Source organism: Oncorhynchus masou, chromosome 18, assembly GCF_036934945.1.
Source record: "Oncorhynchus masou masou isolate Uvic2021 chromosome 18, UVic_Omas_1.1, whole genome shotgun sequence".
NCBI lineage: Eukaryota > Metazoa > Chordata > Actinopteri > Salmoniformes > Salmonidae > Oncorhynchus > Oncorhynchus masou.
The window spans coordinates 20,539,929-20,561,875 of NC_088229.1; the positions used below are offsets into that span (position 1 = coordinate 20,539,929).

General features: G+C 41.5%; 1 protein-coding gene across 2 annotated transcripts; it reads left to right on the forward strand.

Moving 5' to 3' along the window:
- The first annotated feature begins 79 nt into the window (after positions 1-79).
- On the forward strand, positions 80-21,882 carry LOC135504163 (serine/threonine-protein phosphatase 6 regulatory ankyrin repeat subunit C-like). Of its 2 annotated transcripts, none has more exons than XM_064922497.1 (26): positions 80-300; positions 593-679; positions 1,140-1,218; positions 1,453-1,523; positions 1,646-1,846; positions 3,193-3,280; positions 3,452-3,594; positions 5,888-6,100; positions 6,341-6,419; positions 6,520-6,717; positions 7,515-7,632; positions 7,746-7,814; positions 7,993-8,133; positions 8,232-8,294; positions 8,443-8,554; positions 8,675-8,746; positions 8,893-9,094; positions 9,275-9,362; positions 9,591-9,708; positions 9,897-10,116; positions 10,238-10,325; positions 10,837-10,920; positions 11,083-11,249; positions 11,436-11,518; positions 11,671-11,845; positions 12,027-21,882. In XM_064922497.1, exons 1-26 carry the CDS (start codon positions 274-276, stop codon positions 12,290-12,292), a joined length of 3,252 nt encoding a protein of 1,083 aa, XP_064778569.1. In that variant the 5' UTR covers positions 80-273; the 3' UTR covers positions 12,293-21,882. The 2 variants fall into 2 exon arrangements, with proteins under 2 accessions (XP_064778569.1, XP_064778570.1); XM_064922498.1 differs by having other exon boundaries at positions 11,104-11,249.
- The last annotated feature ends 65 nt before the right edge of the window (positions 21,883-21,947 follow it).

The window sequence follows — 21,947 nt, forward strand, 5'->3', positions numbered from 1 at the left end:
TTATTTTGAGATGCATTTAGTATATAATTGTAATTCTCCTCAAACATTGCCAGGCTTTCACATTGCCTGGGAGGGCAAAACGGGGGATGTGGAACTGCGCATGTGTGTGATAGCAGAACTAACTAACAAACAAACATCAAGCAGAGACGGACAGCGAACACAGATCACGAACTTTCGTATTAATAACTAACTATCTACATGAGTTAACTATCGTTTAATATACCTTGCAGTTCCACTCTAATGAAGGAGCTCCGTCCTGGCTGACTTTGGGAGATGGGAGTACACAATATTACAGACCAGGTGATCTAGCAAGTAGTTAGCATGCTATAACTAGCTAACGTTAGATGAAAAGCCTGGCTATTTGGCTGGCTTGTTAGCTAATCAAATGTTTTGATTGCATTTTCCTGTAAGTTGACCAGTTCCATAACGTTACTGATGCAAGTATCTGCAAGCAATGTGTCGTAGGATTGTTAGCTGAACCTCGGCGCGGCCTGATGCTGTCTGCCAACGGTTCACTTTACTTAGCTAACGTTAACTAGCTGCGATTCCTTGCTAACCACACAGTCTGACGTTCTCCTGTGCTTATCTCCAGCTTCCACTGGTCCAAGCAGTTTTTAATCGAAATGCCGATGAAATTCAACTACTATTGCACAACATGAAAGAGGACGTCAATGCACTGGTATGTTTGTGGTGCCACAGCACTGGCTCTGGTATATTGTGTGTTGATATTGTAACGTTAGCTACTGTATCGCAACATTTCTCCAGTTATTGCAAGTAGAGAGGTTATTCTTTTGTATTTCCCTAAACCTAATTTATATATCTACAAACAGTAGAATGTCAACAGAAGGCCAAATGTTTTTGTTTTTTTAAGGCAAGTCCGTTAAGAGAAAATTCTTAGTTTCAATGAGAGCATAGGAACAGTGGGCTAATACATTTCAGGGGCAGAACGACAGATTATTACCTTGTCAGCTCGGGATTCGATCTTGCAACCTTTTGGTTACTAGTCCAATGCTCTAACCACTAGGCTACCTCCCGGCCCAGTATCTCATCAATATACTTATTCGTGGCTGCCAGTGTAAGAGGGAGATGGATTTTGCGTCTTAATGTAGATGGTTTATTTGCCTTAACTTTTCCCACAGGACCAAGAGCGCCGTACAGCACTACATGCTGCTGCCTGTTTGGGGGATGTTCATATAATGGACCTCCTCATCAATGCAGGTGATTGTGACCAAAATTGACCAACCACTGGTAGTTATGTTAACTAAACAGAACTCCCCACGCCTGACCTGCTATATTTGCAATGAAAAGGGGGTTTTGGTCTATGTACAGTTGTAGTAACAATGTGTAGTGTCTGTTCATTGTTCATTAGTCTGACTGAAACTTGAAAGAAATGACTCAACTGTACTTGTCAAGGCCCTCTAATATTGCTCCTTGTTTTGTACACTCTCATAGGTGCAAATGTAAATGCTAAGGACCATGTGTGGTTAACTCCATTGCACAGAGCTGCTGCTTCCCGGAATGAAGTAAGCAGTGTTGATCATCTCTCTAATGTGAAGACTATAAAGCACTGTATCAATGTTTGGTACTGTTTGGGTGTTGACAAGAAGTGTTTTCTCAAGCCCAGTTTGATTCCTTCTCTCTCCAGAGGGCAGTGGGGCTACTTCTGCGGCAGGGAGCAGAGGCCAATGCACGAGACAAGTTCTGGCAGACTCCACTGCATGTTGCAGCTGCCAATAGAGCCACGCGCTGTGCAGAGGCCCTGCTCCCCCAGCTGAGCAATCTGAACATGGCAGACCGCACTGGCAGAACCGCCTTGCACCACGCTGCTCAGAGCGGATACATGGAGGTGAGGGCTGGAAATACTGTGTGCTCTTGGAACAGGGCTGTTTTTACAAACCATTTCAGAGTGGAACTGTTGATCTAAGATCAGTACTTTGATGCGGTTTAAAGGCGGTTGGCATCCAATATGTTGCATTACCGCCACCTACTAGACTGGAGTAAAACTCCCTTATACTTTGCTTGAATTTTTTTTTACAAATACTACACTATTCACAAAAAACTCCCACCCTACTCCACTATTTAAATTGATTTAGTCCTACTTCAGGCCAACTACCTGAAAGGATGGGACACCACCACTTAACACACCCTGTAACTCTTCTGATGTCAAGTCTCGCACACCCCAATACCTCTCTGCAGCTGCCACCAAAACCTCTATTTTCTGCGACTTATGTTCCATCCCTGCAGTACAGTTGACAACCATTGCTGTAAATGCCAAAAATCCAATCTTACTGAAACATATATTAGTTGTTTTATCCCTCTGTACTGGTTCATATCTACAATTATTTTTATACATTTTTTAATAAACCTTTATTAGGCAAGTCATTGAGAACAAATTCTTATTTACAATGACAGCCTAGGAACAGTGGGTTAACTGCCTTGTTCGGGGGCAGAACGACAGATTTTGACCTTGTCAGCTCAGAGATTCGTTCAAGCAACCTTACGGTTACTGACCCAACGCTCTAACCACTAGGCTACCTGCCTCCCCACTACTCACACCACTCCTCTCAGGATCCCTCCCGCTTGACCCATCTTCCTCTACTTAGTTCACTGCCTCAGCTTGTGACAACTTCTGCACTACTATAACCCTGGAAACATCAACCTACCTCTCTCGCACAGGACCTTTCTGATCCCCAGCCCCATGGGCACTCCTACAATTAACACATACCACTACTTCAAAGGGGTTGGGTTAAATGCAGAAGACGCATTTCAGTTGTACAACTGACTAGGTTGTGTACAACTGACTAGGTTGTGTACAACTGACTAGGTTGTGTACAACTGACTAGGTTGTGTACAACTGACTAGGTTGTGTACAACTGACTAGGTTGTGTACAACTGACTAGGTTGTGTACAACTGACTAGGTTGTGTACAAACCCCTTGGATTGTAGCACTCAACACTGCATCCCACTTATAAAGCAGCTGCTTCATCTTCATGTTATTCTTTATCAAAAGCTACCGCAGCACTTTTACATTTCAAGTAAGCGCACTCTTCCAACTCTAGGATCAGTTCTCCCATCTTGTTCATTATAATTTTGAAGGAAAACCTGGTTATAGATCAGCATGCCTACTCTGAGATGCTTTAGTGAATAATGAAATTCTGTTTATATGTAATTTTTCCTCTTGTCTGTCCTCAGATGGTGAAGTTGCTGCTGAATAAAGGGGCCAACTTGAGTACCAATGATAAGAGAGAGAGACAGCCTATCCACTGGGCAGCATACTTAGGTGAGTTGGTCTCTGCACTGGGAAAACTCTTAACGTGATTTTCATAGAGTACCGAATTATCAGAATTTCATAAAACTGTCTTGAATGGCAGGTGATAAATATTCAGTGTTTCTCAATTTTAAGGGTGACGTTAAAACAGTACTCACACTGCCTCTCCTATGTGACTTATAGGGCATCTGGAGGTGTTGAAGCTGCTAGTGTCTCGGAGTGCAGACAAGGGCTGCAAGGACAAGCAGGGCTACACCCCTCTCCATGCTGCCGCTGCCAGCGGACACATTGACATAGTCAAGTACCTACTGAGGCTCGGGGCTGAGGTGAGTGTAGAGGTCAAATTGTATTTATTTGACCAGGTTATTCTCATTGAGATTAAACATCTCTTTTACAAGAGAAGCCTGGCAAATATAGCAGTACACAAAGTTTCAAACATTTACAAAACAAAGTACTACATTTAAAAAAAAAACATCTGACACATTTGAATAGGCACATTGGTTTTGGGAGGAGCGGTTCAGCTAGGGGTCAAACCATTGACTGCTGCCCAATTCATTTTCCACCAAAGATTTTACCCTGGCTTTAAAATGATTATAGGGGATGAGCTCCTGTAGTTTCAAGTCCTTTTGTTGCTCATTCCAAGTAGAGGAGGCAGGGTACTGGAATGCTTTTTCACCTAGCTCTGTACGGGCCTTAGGCACTGTCAACGAGATACAGATCTGTGAGCGTAGGCGATATTTGTCATTAGTCAGCTGGACAATGCACATACTTGGGAGCTGTCTCAATATGGCCTTATGGGTAAACAGATGCTCAAGATAGCCATAGGAAGTAATATTAATTGAGTTTTAGTTTGACCATTACCAGAAGAGACAGAGGATTATCTTTGAATAGAATTCAATTTAGTTTTCTCTCTTTATGCATATATAAATGTAAACTTCCGACTTCAACTGTACACATATATATATAGTTTGACCATATATATGCATATATGCGTACAGTTGAAGTCGGAAGTTTACATACCATAGCCAAATACATTTAAACTCAGACTTTCACAATTCCTGACATTTAATCCTAGTAAAAAGTCACTGTCTTAGGTCAGTTAGGATCACCACTTTATTTTAAGAATGTGAAATGTCAGAATAATAGTATGTAGTAATATAATTATTTATTTCAGCTTTTATTTCTTTCATCACATTCTCAGTGGGTCAGAAGTTTCCATACACTCAATTTGAATTTGGTAGCATTGCCTTTAAATTGTTTAACGTGGGTCAGACGTTTTGGGTAACGTCCCACAAGCTTCCCACAATAAGTTGGGTGAATTTTGGCCCATTCCTCCTGACATAGCTGGTGTAACTGAGTCAGGTTTGTAGGCCTCCTTGCTCACACACACACTTTCAGTTCTGCTCACAAATGTTCTATAGGATTGAGGTCAGGGCTTTGTGATGGCCACTCCAATACCTTGACTTTGTTTTCCTTTGCCACAACTTTGGAATTGTGCTTGGGGGTCATTGTCCATTTGGAAGACCCATTTGCGACCAAGCTTTAACTTCCTGACTGATGCCTTGATGTTGCTTCAATATATCCACATAATTTAGCTTCCTCATGATGCAATCTATTTTGTGAAGTGCACCAGTCCCTCCTGCAGCAAAGCATCCCCGCAACATGATGCTGCCACCCCCGTGGTTCACAGTTGGGATAGTGTTCTTCGGCTTGCAAGCCTCCCCTATTTTCCTCCAAACATATCGGTGGTATTTATGGCCAAATAGCTCTATTTTTGTTTCACCAAAAAGTATCATCTTTGTCCCCATGTGCAGTTGCAAACCATAGTCTGGCTTTTTTTATGGCAGTGGCTTCTTCCTTGCTTAGCGGCCTTTCAGGTTAAGTCGATATAGGAATCGTTTTACTGTGGATATCAATACTTTTGTACCTGTTTCCTCCAGCATCTTCACAAGGTCCTTTGCTGTTGTTCTGGGATTGAATTGCACTTTTCACATCAAAGTACATTCATCTCTAGGAGACAGAAGGCGTCTCCTTCCTGAGCTGTATGACGGCTGCGTGGTCCCATGGTGTTTACACTTGCGTACTATAGTTTGTACAAATGAACGTGGTACCTTCAGGCGTTTGGACCTTGCTCCCAAGGATGAACCAGACTTGTGGAGGTCTACAATTTCTTTTCTGAGGTCTAGGCTGATTTCTTTATATTTTCCCATGATGTCAAGCAAAGAGGCACTGAGTTTGAAGGTAGGCCTTGAAATACATCCACGGGTACACCTCCAATTGACTCAAATGATGGACATGACATAATTTTCTGGAATTTTCCAAGCTATTTAAAGGTACAGTCAACTTCTGACCCACTGGAATTGTGATACAGGGAATTATAAGTTAAATAATCTGTCTGTAAACAATTGTTGGAAAAATGACTTGTGTCATGCACAAAGTAGATGTCTTAACTGACTTGCCAAAACTAAAGTTTGTTAATTAACAAGACATTTGTGGAGTGGATGATACACTTAGGTTGGAGTCATTAAAATCAGTTTATGTAAACTTCCACCTTCGTGTGTGTGTGTGTTTGTTGCTTAGCAAGCTCCTTATGTCTTGTGTGATCTTGTACTCTTTCAGCTGGATGAGCCCAATGCCTTTGGGAACACTGCTCTGCATGTGGCCTGCTACACAGGCCAAGAGGCTGTGGCTAATGAGCTGGTGAACCAAGGAGCTAACGTCAACCAGCCCAACAGGAGTGGCTATACCCCACTGCACCTGGCTGCTGTGTCCACCAACGGGGCCCTCTGCCTGGAGCTGCTGGTCAACAATGGGGCCGACGTCAACCAGCAGGTCTGTGCCCTTATTCATAAAGTGTCAATGAGTAGGAATACTGATCTCGGATTATGTCCCCACCTGTCCATGTAATCTTATTCATTATGATCTAAAATGAAAAACTGATCCTAGATCAGCAGCTCTACTCTGAGGCTAATGCAATCAGTAGCCTTAGATGTTGTTTAATGGGTGGCGATGGGAAGATTGATCTGTTCTCTGCCAGACTAGTTTGTCATATTTCTCTTCTCCCTTCGCTAGAGTAATGCAGGGAAGAGCCCCCTGCACATGGCAGCCATTCATGGACGCTTCACACGCTCTCAGATCCTCATCCAAAACGGTAACCATGACAACCCTTCTGACTGAATGACATGTCAGGATGCTTTATACAAGCCCTGTCCCACTGGGTCTCTGATTCTATGTTTCTTGTTTGTTGTTAGGTGGAGAGATTGACAGTGTGGATAAATATGGCAATACCCCCCTCCATGTTGCTGCTAAGTACGGTCATGAACTACTGATCAGTACTCTGATGACCAACGGTGCAGATACAGCCAGACAAGGGATTCATGGGATGTTCCCGCTGCACCTGGCTGTGCTCTATGGGTTTTCAGACTGTTGTCGCAAGCTACTCTCCTCAGGTTGGTACTTACATACATACACTACCGTTCAAAAGTTTTTGGGTCACTTACAAAATGTCCTTGTTTTTGAAAGGAAAACACTTTTTTTGTCCATTTAAAATAACATCAAATTGATCAGAAATACAGTGTAGACATTGTTAATGTTGTAAATGACTACTGTAGCTGGTAATGGCTGATTTAGGAATATCTACATAGGTGTACAGAAGCCAATTTTCAGCAACCATCACTCCTGTGTTCCAATGGCACGTTGTGTCAGCTAATCCAAGTTGATAATTTTGAAGGGTTAGTTGATCATTTGAAAACCCTTTTGTTTCAGAAGAAAGTCTTTGTTTCTGGCCATTTTGAGCCTGTTATCAAACCCACATATGCTGATGCTCCAGATACTCAACTAGTCTAAAGAAGGCCAGTTTTATTGCTTATTTAATCAGAACAACATTTTTCAGCTGTGCTAACAATTGCAAAAGAGTTTTCTAATGATCAATTGGCCCTTTAAAATTATAAACTTGGATTAGCTAACACAACATGCCATTGGAACACAGGAGTGATGGTTGCTGATAATGGGCCTCTGTACCCTTATGTAGATATTACATTAAAAAACATGTTAAATAGCCATTTATAACATTAACAATGTCTACGCTGTATTTCTGATCAATTTGATGTTATTTTAAATGGACAAAAAATTTGCTTTTCTTTCAAAAACAAGGACATTTCAAAGTGACCCCAAACTTTTGAACGGTGGTGTACATTATATCTGTATTTGATGGATCACTCCTGGTTGCCTCTTCCTCTCCCCTCAGGTCAGCTGTACAGTATTGTTTCATCTATGAGTAAGGAGCACGTACTATCAGCCGGGTTTGACATAAACACTCCAGACAACTTTGGAAGGACCTGTCTACATGCTGCTGCTTCTGGAGGGTAAGACACAGAATCACACTCCAAAACTGGACCCATTCTGAACTATTGGATAATATACCCAAATGAGTCTGTCATTCTCATCATGTTATTACTCACTTCTCCGCTGCTGACAGAAACGTTGAATGTCTCAACTTGCTCTTAAGCAGTGGTACTGACTTGAATCAGAGGGACCAATCGGGAAGGTGAGTTTTTGCCACCGATTATTTTCTGTGTTTGTACTCATGCTGGTGTGAGTACGAGATAGTAATGTTAAATGCCTGGGTACTGTAAAAGCTCTTTGTGAACGGCTGATGTAAATAGTGCTTTATGAATACATTTGATTGATGCACTGATTGGTTGGGCCTTCTCTTGGTCTCTCAGGACTCCGTTGCACTATGCAGCTGCTAATGGGAGGTACCAATGCACTGTGACCCTAGTGAGTGCTGGCGCTGAGGTCAATGAGCCAGACCGTACAGGCTGCACTCCCCTGCACTACTCTGCTGCCTCCCAGGCCTTCTGCAGGTAGGAACTCTCACTCCATCGACAAATACACCAAGAAGCTTTCAGGAAACATAGCTGTGTTGAATTTGTGAATAAACGTGTTCATTCTGCACTTCCAGAATGGACCGACATTTCCCTGGGACTCTTCAGAGCGAGGAGGATGGAGATAAGGAGTCCTATTTGTTAGTTTACTGTCTGCAACCATTATTTTGTATCTTTTAAAAATTTGTATAATTTTCTACTGAGTTAAAGATCCACTTAAAGAACTCAAAATGTTGTTTATTTCATGACCCCTACTTGACTGTGGCTTTTGCCTGTTTTTGTTACTAGTTGCTTGGAGCATCTGTTGGACAACGGTGCAGACCCATCCCTGGTCAACTCTAAAGGTTACAGTGCTGTTCATTATGCTGCTTCCCACGGCAACAAGCAGAACCTGGAACTGGTAAGTCCTTCTGTTTGTGTTCAGTAACTTGTATAGCTCCAGCCATTTAGGTAAATTGTTTTTCATCATGACTTTGCTCTATCTGTGGATAGTATTACATCATGACTCTTGTCCCTTTAGCTCCTGGAAATGTCCTTTAATGCCCTAGGAGACATTGAGAGCAGTATTCCAGTGAGTCCGTTGCATTTAGCTGTAAGTGTGCTTTTCATTCCTAAAATCCTCTGTTACTTTGTAGCTTGAGACTGAGTGTGTGTTTCGTATGGAGAAGATGCCATGTTCATATAGAGCAGCCAAAACATGACAGCTTCCTGTCGTATCCCATCTCCTCTCCCCCTCAGGCTGATAATGGCCACTGGCAGGCGCTGAGTGTGCTGACAGAGACTGCTGCCTACGTAGATGTGCAAGATGCCTCGGGCCGCTCTGTGCTCTACTTGGCTTCCCAGAGAGGTTACGCCCGCTGTGTAGAGGTCCTGCTAGCCCAGGGGGCCTCCTGCCTCCTCAACGAGAACAGACACATGTGGACCCCTCTACACGTCGCAGGTACGGCCCCCACCCTCAGAACCAGATGTGGGTTGAAATTAGTTAAAGTTTATTTGCCATGTGTAATGAATACATGTAAGTATGTGTCCCTGTATATTGTTCGATATTAGTAAGTATGGAATAGCTTAGAAACAAAGCAGTCAGGGTTGAATGTGTGATTGAATATTTGTTTCATATCAGCTGCCAACGGCCACACGGAATGTCTCCACATGCTGGTGGAAAGCGGGGAGGAGGCAGACCTTACCAACGTCACAGACACACAGGGACAGTGAGTGGTCTCTCTTTCTTGCTACCTGGCAGGAAACTTTGTTTTTGTAATGTAAACGTGTTGTTATTTACTTTTAATAACTCCATATAGATACAGTGTTAGCAATACAGTTTAGGCTGTTCACGGAAGATTCACAGAATCGCACATCCTGTCTGCTAGAATGCATTGTTGTTGACGTTGTAATATAAATGACAGTGTATGTGTGGTCTTCCCTGTCTTCCTCCTCAGGACCCCTCTGATGCTGGCCGTGCTAGGTGGCCATACAGACTGTGTCCACCTGCTGTTGGAGAAGGGGGCCTGGCCTGACGCCAAGGACAAGGGGGGCAGCACAGCCTTGCACAGAGGGGTGAGCTACACGCCTAGAGGCTTTTCACATTACTCAGCTGAGAAAAAGATCAAATTCTTCAGCTACACCTAAGCCTGTCTGGTTGTTGTGCGGTACAGAGGAACACTGCAACATTAGTTTGAAATAATTATTAAGCACTGTGAAAGTTAGAAATATAGCTGTGTAACTCTTTGGAACCTGTCCCATAGGCGGTGGTGGGCCGTGAGGACTGTGTGACAGCCCTGCTGGATCACGAGGCATCTGCCCTGTGTCGGGATGGCCAGGGTCGTACCCCCCTGCATTACGCTGCCTCCCACCGCTACACTGACATCCTGGCCAGTCTGCTGCGTGCCGCCACACGTTCCGATCCTCTGGACTCCCTATTGGACCACGAAGAGTACACGCCGTCACACTGGGCCGCCTACCAAGGTCTGTGTGGTTATTGGTTACATACCAAAACACCCTCTTTCAAGAAGGATGTATATTACATGTATAAATGAAATGTGGGGGGAAAACAGTTAATTTGTAGTGTCTTTTTTTCTCCTATCAGGGCATGAAGGCTGTTTGGAGGTTTTACTTGAACACAAAACATGTAGTAGCCAGGAGGGAAACCGCTTTACCCCATTGCACTGTGCTCTGTGAGTATTCTCTAATCAATGTTTTAAACATGATAATACATTATTACGACAATGTGTTTGGGAAAGGATCAGTAATGATGGGTTCTATAAATGGGTTGGTTGTTTAGCAACAAAACTGACAGTTGCTAAACTACAGGGTTGGCTTAGACTGTTGGCAACGTGAACTATATTTAGTTTCCAAATGTTTATTGAAAACATAAATACATTTGCACAATGAGCACTTGTCTCAAATACATCGTTACAATTGTTGGTTAGCTAGCTAGCTAATTTTAGCCATATTAGCATAGACATCAGTCAAAACACCTCAAAACAAGACATGGTATCAATAATGATGAAATGAGCCACCAATGATTCCCCACGGGGCAGCTTCTTGTCATTGTTGCTAGCTATCTGACCTTTCAGAATCGTAACAACGCACGCCTTCCAGCCACATCGACGTGCGCATCTTTTTTGTGACGTTATCAGTCAACCCATCTATGTGGTGATCTTTTGATGTTGTGTGATGCTGCAGAATGAATGGCCGTAGTGGAGCTGCAGAGATGCTGTTGGAATCTGCTGGTGTACAGATGGTTAACACCAGGGATACTAAAGGAAGGTAAGTCAATTGAGGGCAAGGTGTCATTACCTTACTAAATGTTTACTTGGGTATCTCCTGTTTCATTGGTATGTCTTCTGAGCTGTTCCTCTGCGCTCAGTGTGGACTCCAGATTTGATCTCCTGTTTCATTGTCATGTGAGACTGAGCTCACCAAGGTCAGGCTGCCTCTCTTTACCTGTAGGACCCCGCTTCATGCCGCAGCGTGCGCCGAGGACGTGTCGGGGCTGCAGCTGGTCCTACGCCACGGCGCTGAGATCAACGCCGTGGACCACACCGGACGCTCTGCTCTCATGGTTGCTGCTGACAACGGACAGAGTGGCACCGTGGGTAAGTCTACGGAACACATTTTTGTTGATGTTTTGATAAAGGATAGAGTTTAGCATATTCTCTCTCATCAGTCTCTGAAAAAGAATGAACTACCACTTGATTGGAGTGAATTCATGATGTGTTGGGTAGATCTGTAAAGAGGAATCCTGTGTCATTTATCTCTTGATTCTCCCCTGGTGTCCCTAGCCATCCTCCTGCAACGGGCCAAGGCTGACCTGACACTGCTGGACGACAATGGAAACACTGCCCTGCATCTGGCCTGCAGCAAAGTAAGCAGCCCTCACAATATCATCAGAGCTCAGAAAGAAGTGGAGCATAATAACATGGCATTCAAGCTTTCTGCACCTCTCTGATGAACGGAGATTAATGAAGTGCATGTATTGATGGTTGATGTAAGCATGTTTCTGTATTTGTCTTGCAGGCTCATGAGATGTGTGCCCTGCTGATTCTGGGGGAGATCCATAATGCTACCCTCGTCAATGCAACCAACGCTGCACTGCAAATGCCCCTGCATCTAGCAGCACGCAACGGTATGGCCACCGTGGTCCAGGCACTGCTAAGTCGAGGAGCCACAGTGCTGGCAGTGGATGAGGAGGGTAAGGAGAGACACTATTCCATCTTTCTCAAAACTTTGTCTTCATTTTAACATAATGCTATGGGCTTTCTAATTGATTTCTGATTGTTACTTACTTAGGCATTTTTCTCCTCCTCGAGCATAGGCCACAGACAACAGCTTTCCAGTGTATCTGGTCTGATGGTGTTTTTGTTGTTGACCAGGCCACACTCCAGCCCTGGCCTGCGCCCCCAACAAGGACGTGGCTGACTGCCTGGCTCTGATCCTCTCTACCATGAAACCTTTCCCACCTCTGGACCCTTCCTCGTGCTCCTGCTCCTCTTCCTCCTGCCCCTGCACCTCCATCTCTGTCTCCTCCATCTCTGTCTCCTCCTCCATGTCCCCCGGTCTCAACCTACTGAAGCACTGCGGCATCACCGCAGCCTGCACACCCCTGCCCAACGGAAGCCTTCACCATCACCACGGCTAAGTCAAAGACCACCATGGCGCCGCCATCGGCCTAGACGGGTGCCTTTCTGAGTGAGGTCATCCTACACCTACAATCTGACACCACTACAACCACCACCACAGGGTGAATCCCTTGAGTACACCCACCTACACGCCTGTGCGTATGTGTGCGCTTATGGTCTTCTCCTGAAGTGCAGTCAAACCTATATGCAAATAGAGCCCACAGCATCTATCTCAGCTCTGTAGTAGTTAGTGCTTAACACAGAGAGACTGATCTCTCTTTCTGTAATGTCACTGGAATACCGCTGTTTGTCCCTAAATGGTTGCTAATAACCAACCACAAAAATCATCTAAATAATCAATCCCTTTAAAAAATGTCCCGCAAATAGGTACTTGTCAGCACAGAAAAATGACTGACAGCTTAAAGGACTTTTTATTCTCCTTTTTGTGTTTGTTTGTAGTCTCTTGTTTAGTCACTTGTCATTATCATTCAGTATTTAATATTATATCAGAAACTAGGACTAGTAGTGGTGGCCTTGAATAGGAATGCCCAGCCTTCCCCAAAGGAGAATGATCAAACGGGTTAAAGTAGGGTAGAGGACTTGATGAAGGAACCATACAGAAGAAAGTCCTGCCCAAGAGTGCAATGCTAAAATATATCTATTCTGACTCTTTTTTAATGATTATAATATGTATCTTGTGTAGTAGCCTATATTTAAACTTTTAGCCTAAAATAGTTTGTCAATTTCATAGAGCTGCTAAAGTTTGAAAAATGTATATGTAAGCATGTCTCCTTGCAAAGGAGTACAGTGCTCGGGTTGGGATTTTAGCATCAATTTATTCTCAATGCTGAAGTATTGTCTACAACACAGTTTTGTGTTTACTAAGCTAGAATGTGGTTCAAAGCATATCAGTTATGACCAAAGGTGATCATCACTACTATGGCAAAACAAAAATATTTATTTGAGATGTACTGTATAGAGAAAGGCGATAGATCGATCTTGAGATACCTCGATAAATAATTTTGCAGCTGCTGAACGATTAGACAGGGAGAGTAGTAGCAATGAGGCCTTGGTTATTTAGTTTGCCTTTGGGAGCGGGCTCGCCCCATTGCACCTCAGTGAAGCCTCTTGTATTGTGAGCACTTTCTCTTGTATTCTGAGATTACTGCTCAGTCATTTTACCAGCCATTTCAATTGATTTCTCTCTTTTTTTATCATTCTCTAAAGACTTTGGTACATTGAATGGGATTATTTCCCCAAATTTGGCCTTGGTCAATCTGAAATTGAATTCATACTGAACAAAAATATAAATGCAACATGCAACAATTTCAAAGATTTTACTGAGGTCATATAAATTAATATTTTACAGTTCACATAAGGAAATCCGTCAATTTAAATCAATTCATTAGGCCCCGATCTGTGGATTTCATGACTGGGTGTACAATGTTCAATGGGTGACATGTCTAGTGAGTATGCAGGTCATGGAAGAACTGGGACATTTTGCAGCTTCCAAGAATTGTGTACAGATTCTTGAGATATGGCACCCCGATGCGCCTCAGGATCTCGTCACGCTGTCTCTGTGTATTCTAATTGCCATCGATAAAATACAATCGTGTTCGTTGTCCGTAGCTTATGCCTGCCATACCATAACCCCACCACCACCATGGGGCACTTTGTTCACAACGTTGACATCAACGTGTGGTCTCAGACGATACCGCAGGTAAAGAACCCAAATGGGGAGGTGCTGGGCTGAGATGGTTACACGTGGTCTGTGGTTGTGAGGCCGGTTGGACATATTGCCAAATTCTCTAAAACGATGTTGGTGGCTTATGGTAGAGAAGTTAATATTAAATTCTTTGGCAACAGCTCATGGACATTCCTGCAGTCAGCATGCCAATTGCACAGTCCCTGAAAAAAACATCTGTGGCATTGTGTTGTGTGACACAACTGCACATTTTCATGGCCTTTTATTGTCCCTAGCACAAGGTGCATATGTGTAATGATCATGCTGTTTAATCAACTTCTTGATATGCCACACCAGTCAGTTGGATGCATTATGTTAGCAAAGAATAAATGGTCACTAACAGGGATGTAAACAAATTTGTGCCCAAAAATTGAGGAATACTTTTTGTGCGATTGGAACATTTTGGGGATCTAATTTTTCTGCTCATGAAACATGGGACCAACACTTTACATGTTGCGTTTAATATTTTTGTTCTGTGTTCTTCAGAAATTAAGAGATGGAACAATACCACTGTTCCTCTCAACGCTTGTATCTTGACTAGTACAATGGTCAGTCCTGGTATGAGATTGAAATGCTCTTTCGTTTTTGTATAATATAAGCAATATTTACTTTCTGGCATTTGAACGTTATTGAAAAGACAATCATAGTCTCAAGGGCTTTTGTTTCCTTGGTAATCTTGTTTGATGTTCACTTTATTTTAGTTCTGACACTAGGCCTAGCTACATGGACATGATCTGTTCTAGACTAAAGGCTGTAGTCGCTGTGTCGAGGCATTTTTCTGTGCCAAGAAAACATTTAAGTTGATTGCCACCATGGCATCTCATTTAGAACCATATGACATCTTGGCAGTATGAATGCAGGATGGCAAAATAAGACGAACCCTAGGATCTCACCCACTTAATTAGACCTGTGAATCTGGTAAGAAGAGGATTCCTTAGTTGGGCTTGATTGGTCATGTCTCCAGATAGAAGTCATGACTTACTAGAGATAATTGAAAGCCCGGTAGGTTGGCAGGGTTACTGTAGGAATGAACTGAAAAAACAAATGTTACACTCATATGGGCAGTAGTAGTACTTGTGTTTTTAGTAAAGCCAAAAAGTGTAATTCCTTTTTGCTATGTGGTATTCCTTTTGTTACACGTGTATCTTGTCTGGTGGTACTACATTGTAGATTGTATCAGACCACTGGAGCTCATTGCTCAACTTAATTTAAATATTTTTTACACTACCATTTCTATTGCATCATCAGTGGACAGCTACATTTCACAGATTCCGGACTAATTTACATATTTATTTAATGCTTCACCATAACATCTCTTGATGATGGCTAAATGACATGCCTTAGTTCTTTCTGGATGATAAAGATGAGGACCTAATCTAATGGACTAACAAGTCATGTGGTGCCCAACAGTCGGTGTTCTCTGTGTTGTCTGGGGTAGAGGAGGAACAAAGGGAGTGTTTAGTCTTTGGGGTCATGTGTAAACCGTTAATGGTCTCAGGCTGTGTGGAGCCAGTAAGCATATCACATGGATTGATAACATGCAAGTCATATTGACATTTTGTGATATGCATACAGTTCTATAGTTATTCAGTCAACCCTGATCCAAGGCACTTATTGAGGTAGTTATGCACTTTAACACGTTCAGTGTCTTCGTGTGCATTATCACTCTGAATAGTGCATATGTGTTGTAGCTACATGAGCAAGTCTGCTTTGTGGGAGAGAAGAGGTGAAAAACAGGTCATGGCAAAGATTGCAAGGTATGTATGTACTGTTGCTTCATTGACAGATTTAACTTCAAAACTCTCAGGGTCTAAAATGGTCAGTCCACACATGGTCCAAAATCCAGTTATCACAATGTGGTTTGTTCGATGCCAGTCCAGGGTATGTTTACTAGTCCTTCTGGTTAGTCCAGTGATTTAGTTAGGCTTGTTTTCACCATGCTTGCATCCTCTTCCCATGACTCCACATTGAGCAACATCTGTATGTTGTATAACAGACACAGATTACATCAATAATCCAACAGCAGGTGTGTCTGGCAAGCAGGTCAGAAATAGTTTTCTTCTTGCAATGCCCTTGTTCAGCAGATGGCACCAGTTCTCTGCATATATCCCATCTGGACCTCTTATCCATATATATGTGTTCCATTGCTTGACAAATAACTCATTATAAAGGAGCTTGAGATCATTCTTCTGACTTTTAAAGAAACAATTAAATGGGACATTTCTCATTTGTAGCAATAAAGAGCGTGTGAACAATGTGTGCAGCACAAATATTGCACTGCCTTCTACTGTATTTAAACTAATCCAACAAAGCATTTTAGTAATTTATCAGATGCTCTTATCCAGAGCGACTTACATGCATGCCAATTGAAGATTTGCGTGAGTTATTGTGCAAATCTTAGGTCACAGTTAAGGCCTTATTTGCCAAAGTATATTGGATTAAAAAACAAAAAGATAAATTCAGAGAACATGGAATGTACACACTGACTCCAAATATGACCCATGACTTCACTGGCAAATGTTAATATGGGGTCAAATTGGAACAATTATTTTCTCCTGACCTTTTGAACTACTGCTCTGGCATTCATTAAATTTACCAAATATCAGCATGAAATAACTGTCATGTAAGTTTAGTCTTCCTGTTATGGGTCTTGTCTCTTGAATGTGATCGAGCTATACCTATAGGTCCCTATGTGTTTGTCATGCATTGACAATGGAAACAGCAGGTTAGAGGGTTTGAATATTCATATAGCCTTACAATAAATTTTGAACAGAAAATTAGACTACGCTGTAGTTGCTTTAATTTTTTTGCATTAATTGATAGCCTGTTTTTTAAAAGGAAAATACACCTAGCTACATCCATTTAGTGCCATAGAAACCTTTATTTGCCTTCAAGCATAATAGTCATATTTGGTCAGTAACTCATTTCTTTGTTGTGTTTGTTGGGACTCATTTACCCAGATAGCCATGGTTAGAAAGTAAAATAACAATGGTATTAAGCTCTGATTTGAAACATTGCTGTCACAGATACAGGTCCTAATGTCAGTGGTGACTAATGGTTTGCATTACTACTTAGTACTGATCGTAGGGTGGAAACTAGGAAGAGGAAAGCAATCAGAACAGACATGGTAGTCTGGAAAAAAGAATGGATGCAAGATTTGTTAAAATATTTATAATTGGACAGACTTTGTAACAAGTCGGCAATGATCAAAATGTATGTTTATTTCTTTGTAAGAGCTGGTTTTGTAATTATTATAGGAACAGTTTTTAATGTTGGCAGATGTGTGGTTAACAGGGAATAGATTTACCTCGATGGATGCCCCTATTCTTACTTGAAGTATCTTTCATAGAAGGAAAATGTTACATTTTCATTCACAGCCAAGCCTTAACTTTAAAGCAAAGGAACCAATATCTTGCAGTACTAAGTTGACACGTGACCCCTCTGGAGCTCCATTTCTCAGTGGAACTGATCAAATCTCTACTGATTTTGCTATTATGGTGTGCATCCCAAATGATACCGTATTCTCTACATAGTGTACAACCTTTGACCAAAGTTGGTCCTTGGTCAAAAGCAGTACACTGTTTAGAGAATAGGGTGCCATTTTGGATGAGCACACACATATCCTTGGGTGTCTGGAAGCACACATCCAATGTTGATGGCGAACAACTCAAGGTTTCCCTGAGATTGTTTTGGGATTTTTCCTTATTTGCTACATTGAGTGAAAAACATTAATTGGATTTGACTTATTACCGGTCTAGTTCAGTTTGACTGTAATCTCCAAAACCAAATAACGCTATTAATTTAAGTACCAGTTGGAGAGAAGAGAAAGGGCAAAAATAGAGTCTACCTTGTTATAAATGCAAACAGTTGTCAATTTGATTCTAAAGATTTAAGTTCTGGTACGTGAAGGGCAGAAATGTGTAATTTAATGAAGGTCATGAGGAAAAATAGTGTGATAACACAATCTATAGTGTGTGGGGGGGGGGGAGTACTATGCAGTAATTATTTACCCCCTCAAGTTGGTGAATGTGGGTTAGTAAATATGGGAGGATTTTTCTAGCTTTCCCCCTGCTTGTGGTCTCATTTTTTTTCCCTTCATCCTTGCTTGGTATTTTGTTCTCCATCAGTTGGACCTGTGTGATAACCAGCACAGAGGTGGCATGGTGCCTTTTCATGTGTTTCTAAATGAATGTTGTAGCTACGGCATGGTCTTCCATTTATACCTTCCGGAAGTCTTATGAATTCCATGTAAAATAAGAGCACATCTCTCTGAAAAGAACACTCAACCTTTGTGATGTTTGCTAAAATAAGCAACTGTTGTTTATGTTCTTGGCCTATTCCGTGTGCATGCTATGGATCTCTGCGCGTGAGTCCTGTCATATGGTGAATCCGAGTGTACCGTCATACCTGATGTTGAACACTAATATTGGAGTATTTTTTTTTGAAAGCACAAATCCAAACATGGAACCATATTTTTTGACGATACCTCCAAGCAAAGATGTGTCTCGCAATGCTGTGGCGGTTAGAGCCCAAAATAATTAGAACGAGGGGGTCACAAAGAAGGAAAGCATGGGATTGGATAGTCATTACCAGTAACTGTAGTCTGAGCATATCAATTTTGATGTATTTATACTTAGATGTGCTAACTGTACAGAATAGTTCAGGTTGTGGAGTCATTAGGGTACATAACAGTAATAATGATAATGTTTTGGTCGTAATCGTGTGGTGTTTTTGCATTATTAAAAGTAGTGGTTCCTCAGTAGCGGTGTGCAGTGTTAAGCATGTGATCATTCTGTTGAAGTGGTCTAATATAACATGCGTCGTATTCTAGTAGCATTAGGGCGTGATGAATCATCCTCGCTTTTTAAGCTGACCTCCCTTTTGAAGTGGATGAAAAAGACGAGTGCAATAAACTTATTTATCATTTGCTTCCTCATGTAAAAAAAATTAATTAACTTTCTGTAGCTGGTTAATGCAGTGGGATTGTAAACTCTCCTTGCTGCTTCGCATCCAGAGAAGTGGCACTAGGATGTGAAGAACTGCATTCTTAGAACTGTGATATTCAAGTATCAAAGCTGCTTTCTCATAAGTGGGACCATCCACAAGATAATTTGACTGATACATTAACTGTGTGTATTGTGTTAGAGGCATTTTTGGGATTCAATCTCCTTGAATGTGAATATTTTGATTGCATGTCAAGGTGTGTATGTATGCATCTTCCTCCGTATCAAATGAAATATTGTCTGGACGTAAATTAAGTGTATTAAAGGAATTATGAAATGCCTCGTTTTCAGAAAACATTAAGGGAGACCTCCCATTCATTCCCCCTCACTAATCTTAAAATATGTGTTACGTTAAGCTTTCTGCAGCTGTTCTGATCATGTATGTTTTATTAGTATCAATAATGGAGGTGTGTTGAAATGGTGACCCATGGGTTACATTAACAAAACTACGTAAGAATTATTACACATTACAAGCAACTACTTAAAAGAAACAGTGTTGCACATGTATGTTTTTGTTACTTTGGGCAAGTAACCAAGCCTGTCTAAATCAGACATATAGATGACAATGGGAATGAAAGGTGTATCATGAGAACAGCCTAGTGCTTAGGGTATAATGTGTTGACATTGTTGGAAGCCCTGTGATATTAGTTGTAGAATAACATTCCCCTTGAAACAACCTTTTTAACCAGCAGTGGAAGGAAATGTTCTTAAACATTGTTTGCCACTATTGGCAGTAATTTGCTGTAAAAGCACATAGACGTACTCTTAGAATAAGCACAGGATCAATGCCAATTGCCCATTTATTAGCTTAGAGTGTAGCCTCCTATTGGGAATTGCCTTGAGATGCGGTCACCCACAATGAAGTCTGGGGCCAGATATTATCATTGGACTCCGTAAGGGACCACAATGGTAATTCACATAGTCTCTTTGATACCATCCGTTGGAGGTACACGATGGTAATGTGCTCTGAGCAATACAGAATAATGGATGCATTCATTGGCATATCCTGTGACTTGTTGGTCCCTTTGCTGATTTCTTAGTTTATTCTGCAGCACCTTAACTGAATGAACTGATGAAGACCGACTACGGGTTAGTTGTCCGTTTCACTCCGTGGCTTATGTATTGTAAATACTATGGACCCCATACCAGGAAAGGAGGAGGAGTCTAAATCAGGGCACATCAATAGTTACAATGAAATGGTTTTTCAGTGTACCTTAAAAAAAATTTGGTTTGTCAGCTAAACATTCCAAAAGTTTTGCAAGCTTTGCTGTTGGGTAACAGAACAGTCTAAACTGCTTTGCTGTTGAATAGTAATAACTGACATCTGGCATAGGCCTAGTCTACATGCTGTGTGTTTGTCAGAGAAAGGAAATTTTCCCTATTTAACTCTTACCTCATTTACAAACCTGCAAGTACTATTCTACTGTGAGTAGAAAATGCCATCACCAGCATGTGCTCTAGACCTGTGATGACAATGGCAACAGGACCAATGACGTAGCGCGATTTCAACATTTGAGTAAACATGAATAGTCAACGCCTCTCACTTAATTCTGTAAGGCTGATGCATATAATGGTATTATCCATGTAAATACACTTGTCTTTTTCAATAGTAGCATTTTTCCTACCTCCCATACATTACAGCTAGAGTTAATCTGCACCTGTTTTGACAAACAAATATATACACAATAGCCTATGGGAACTGAGAATTTTACCATGAACAATAATTCAAATTGATGAAGTGTGCTTGATTGTATGTATAATTGTGTGTGTTCATGAGATTTATTATACGCATTTCTACAACAAAATACCACTGGGATGTGAAGCCAGACTGATGTCTTTTTAAAACCTAATTTCTCCATTCTTCTGCTTTCATGTTATGCTCTAGTCTCTTAACGTTTACAGCTTCCTGGAATATGTGAATTTTGGTTGGGTTAGTTATTGCATATGTACGTACAGCTGGATTTGGTACTATCATATTTTTAACAGTGGAGACCGGTTATATGCATTATTATATTCTGTACGAGGTTGAATTTTATTCCCCTCAAGCCGTATGCCTTCAGAAACACTAATCCACTCAACTTGCTAGGTGTTTGCCTTCCCACTGTCATTGTGCATCAGCTTTAAAGCTAGAATCCTTAATTGAAACAAAAGCGGATACCCCACCTCTGTTTTGCTAAAAAGCTGACGGCTGGGCCTGGAGAAAAGGAACCACTCAAATTCATGGAAAGAGCTATGGATGCAAGGACTGACCACCCATGATATAAAATATAGTTAACCATGTTGAGGCTATACAGTGTTTGTTTACCAACATTGTAAAACGAATTTGGGGTTTTAATGGAGTATGATCGTTGAACTTAGTTTGAGTCAAATTAGATTCTTCAATAATAAATGGCCATAACATTAATTTAAGTCCAAAAATGAATGTAGGAACTAAAGATTCTAGCTTTAATTCCATGGCAATAGAAGACAGGGTGAGAAGTCTGGTTTCTGACCAGACACACTCTCACCCTGCCCCTCATTCCCACACAAGGAGAGGAACCCCCCCTCACTCCCCATCCAAAACCTCAAGCCATTTCTTTAGTTGACAACAATGCAATTGATCCCAAAAGCACTTTGCCTTGTTTTTCCATTGTGTGAACTATGTAAATTGTAATTTGTTACAAAATGTTACGGATGTGTGTAAGATCATTCATTCACAATTTCGGACTAATCTGCATCAATCTTTGTCATTAAAATAATAATGATTTAAACATTGAACCTAAATCTATTTTATACAATGTTTGCTGCAGCCAATTGGTCTTGTCATTCAGTATTGTGGCTTAGGGTTGGTTGTGTTTTAAATAAAGTGCTATTGATAAATATTCACTGCATCATGTGTTATGATTTGATTCCTAGAAGTACAACTAGTGAAGTGCTCTGGAGTCATGG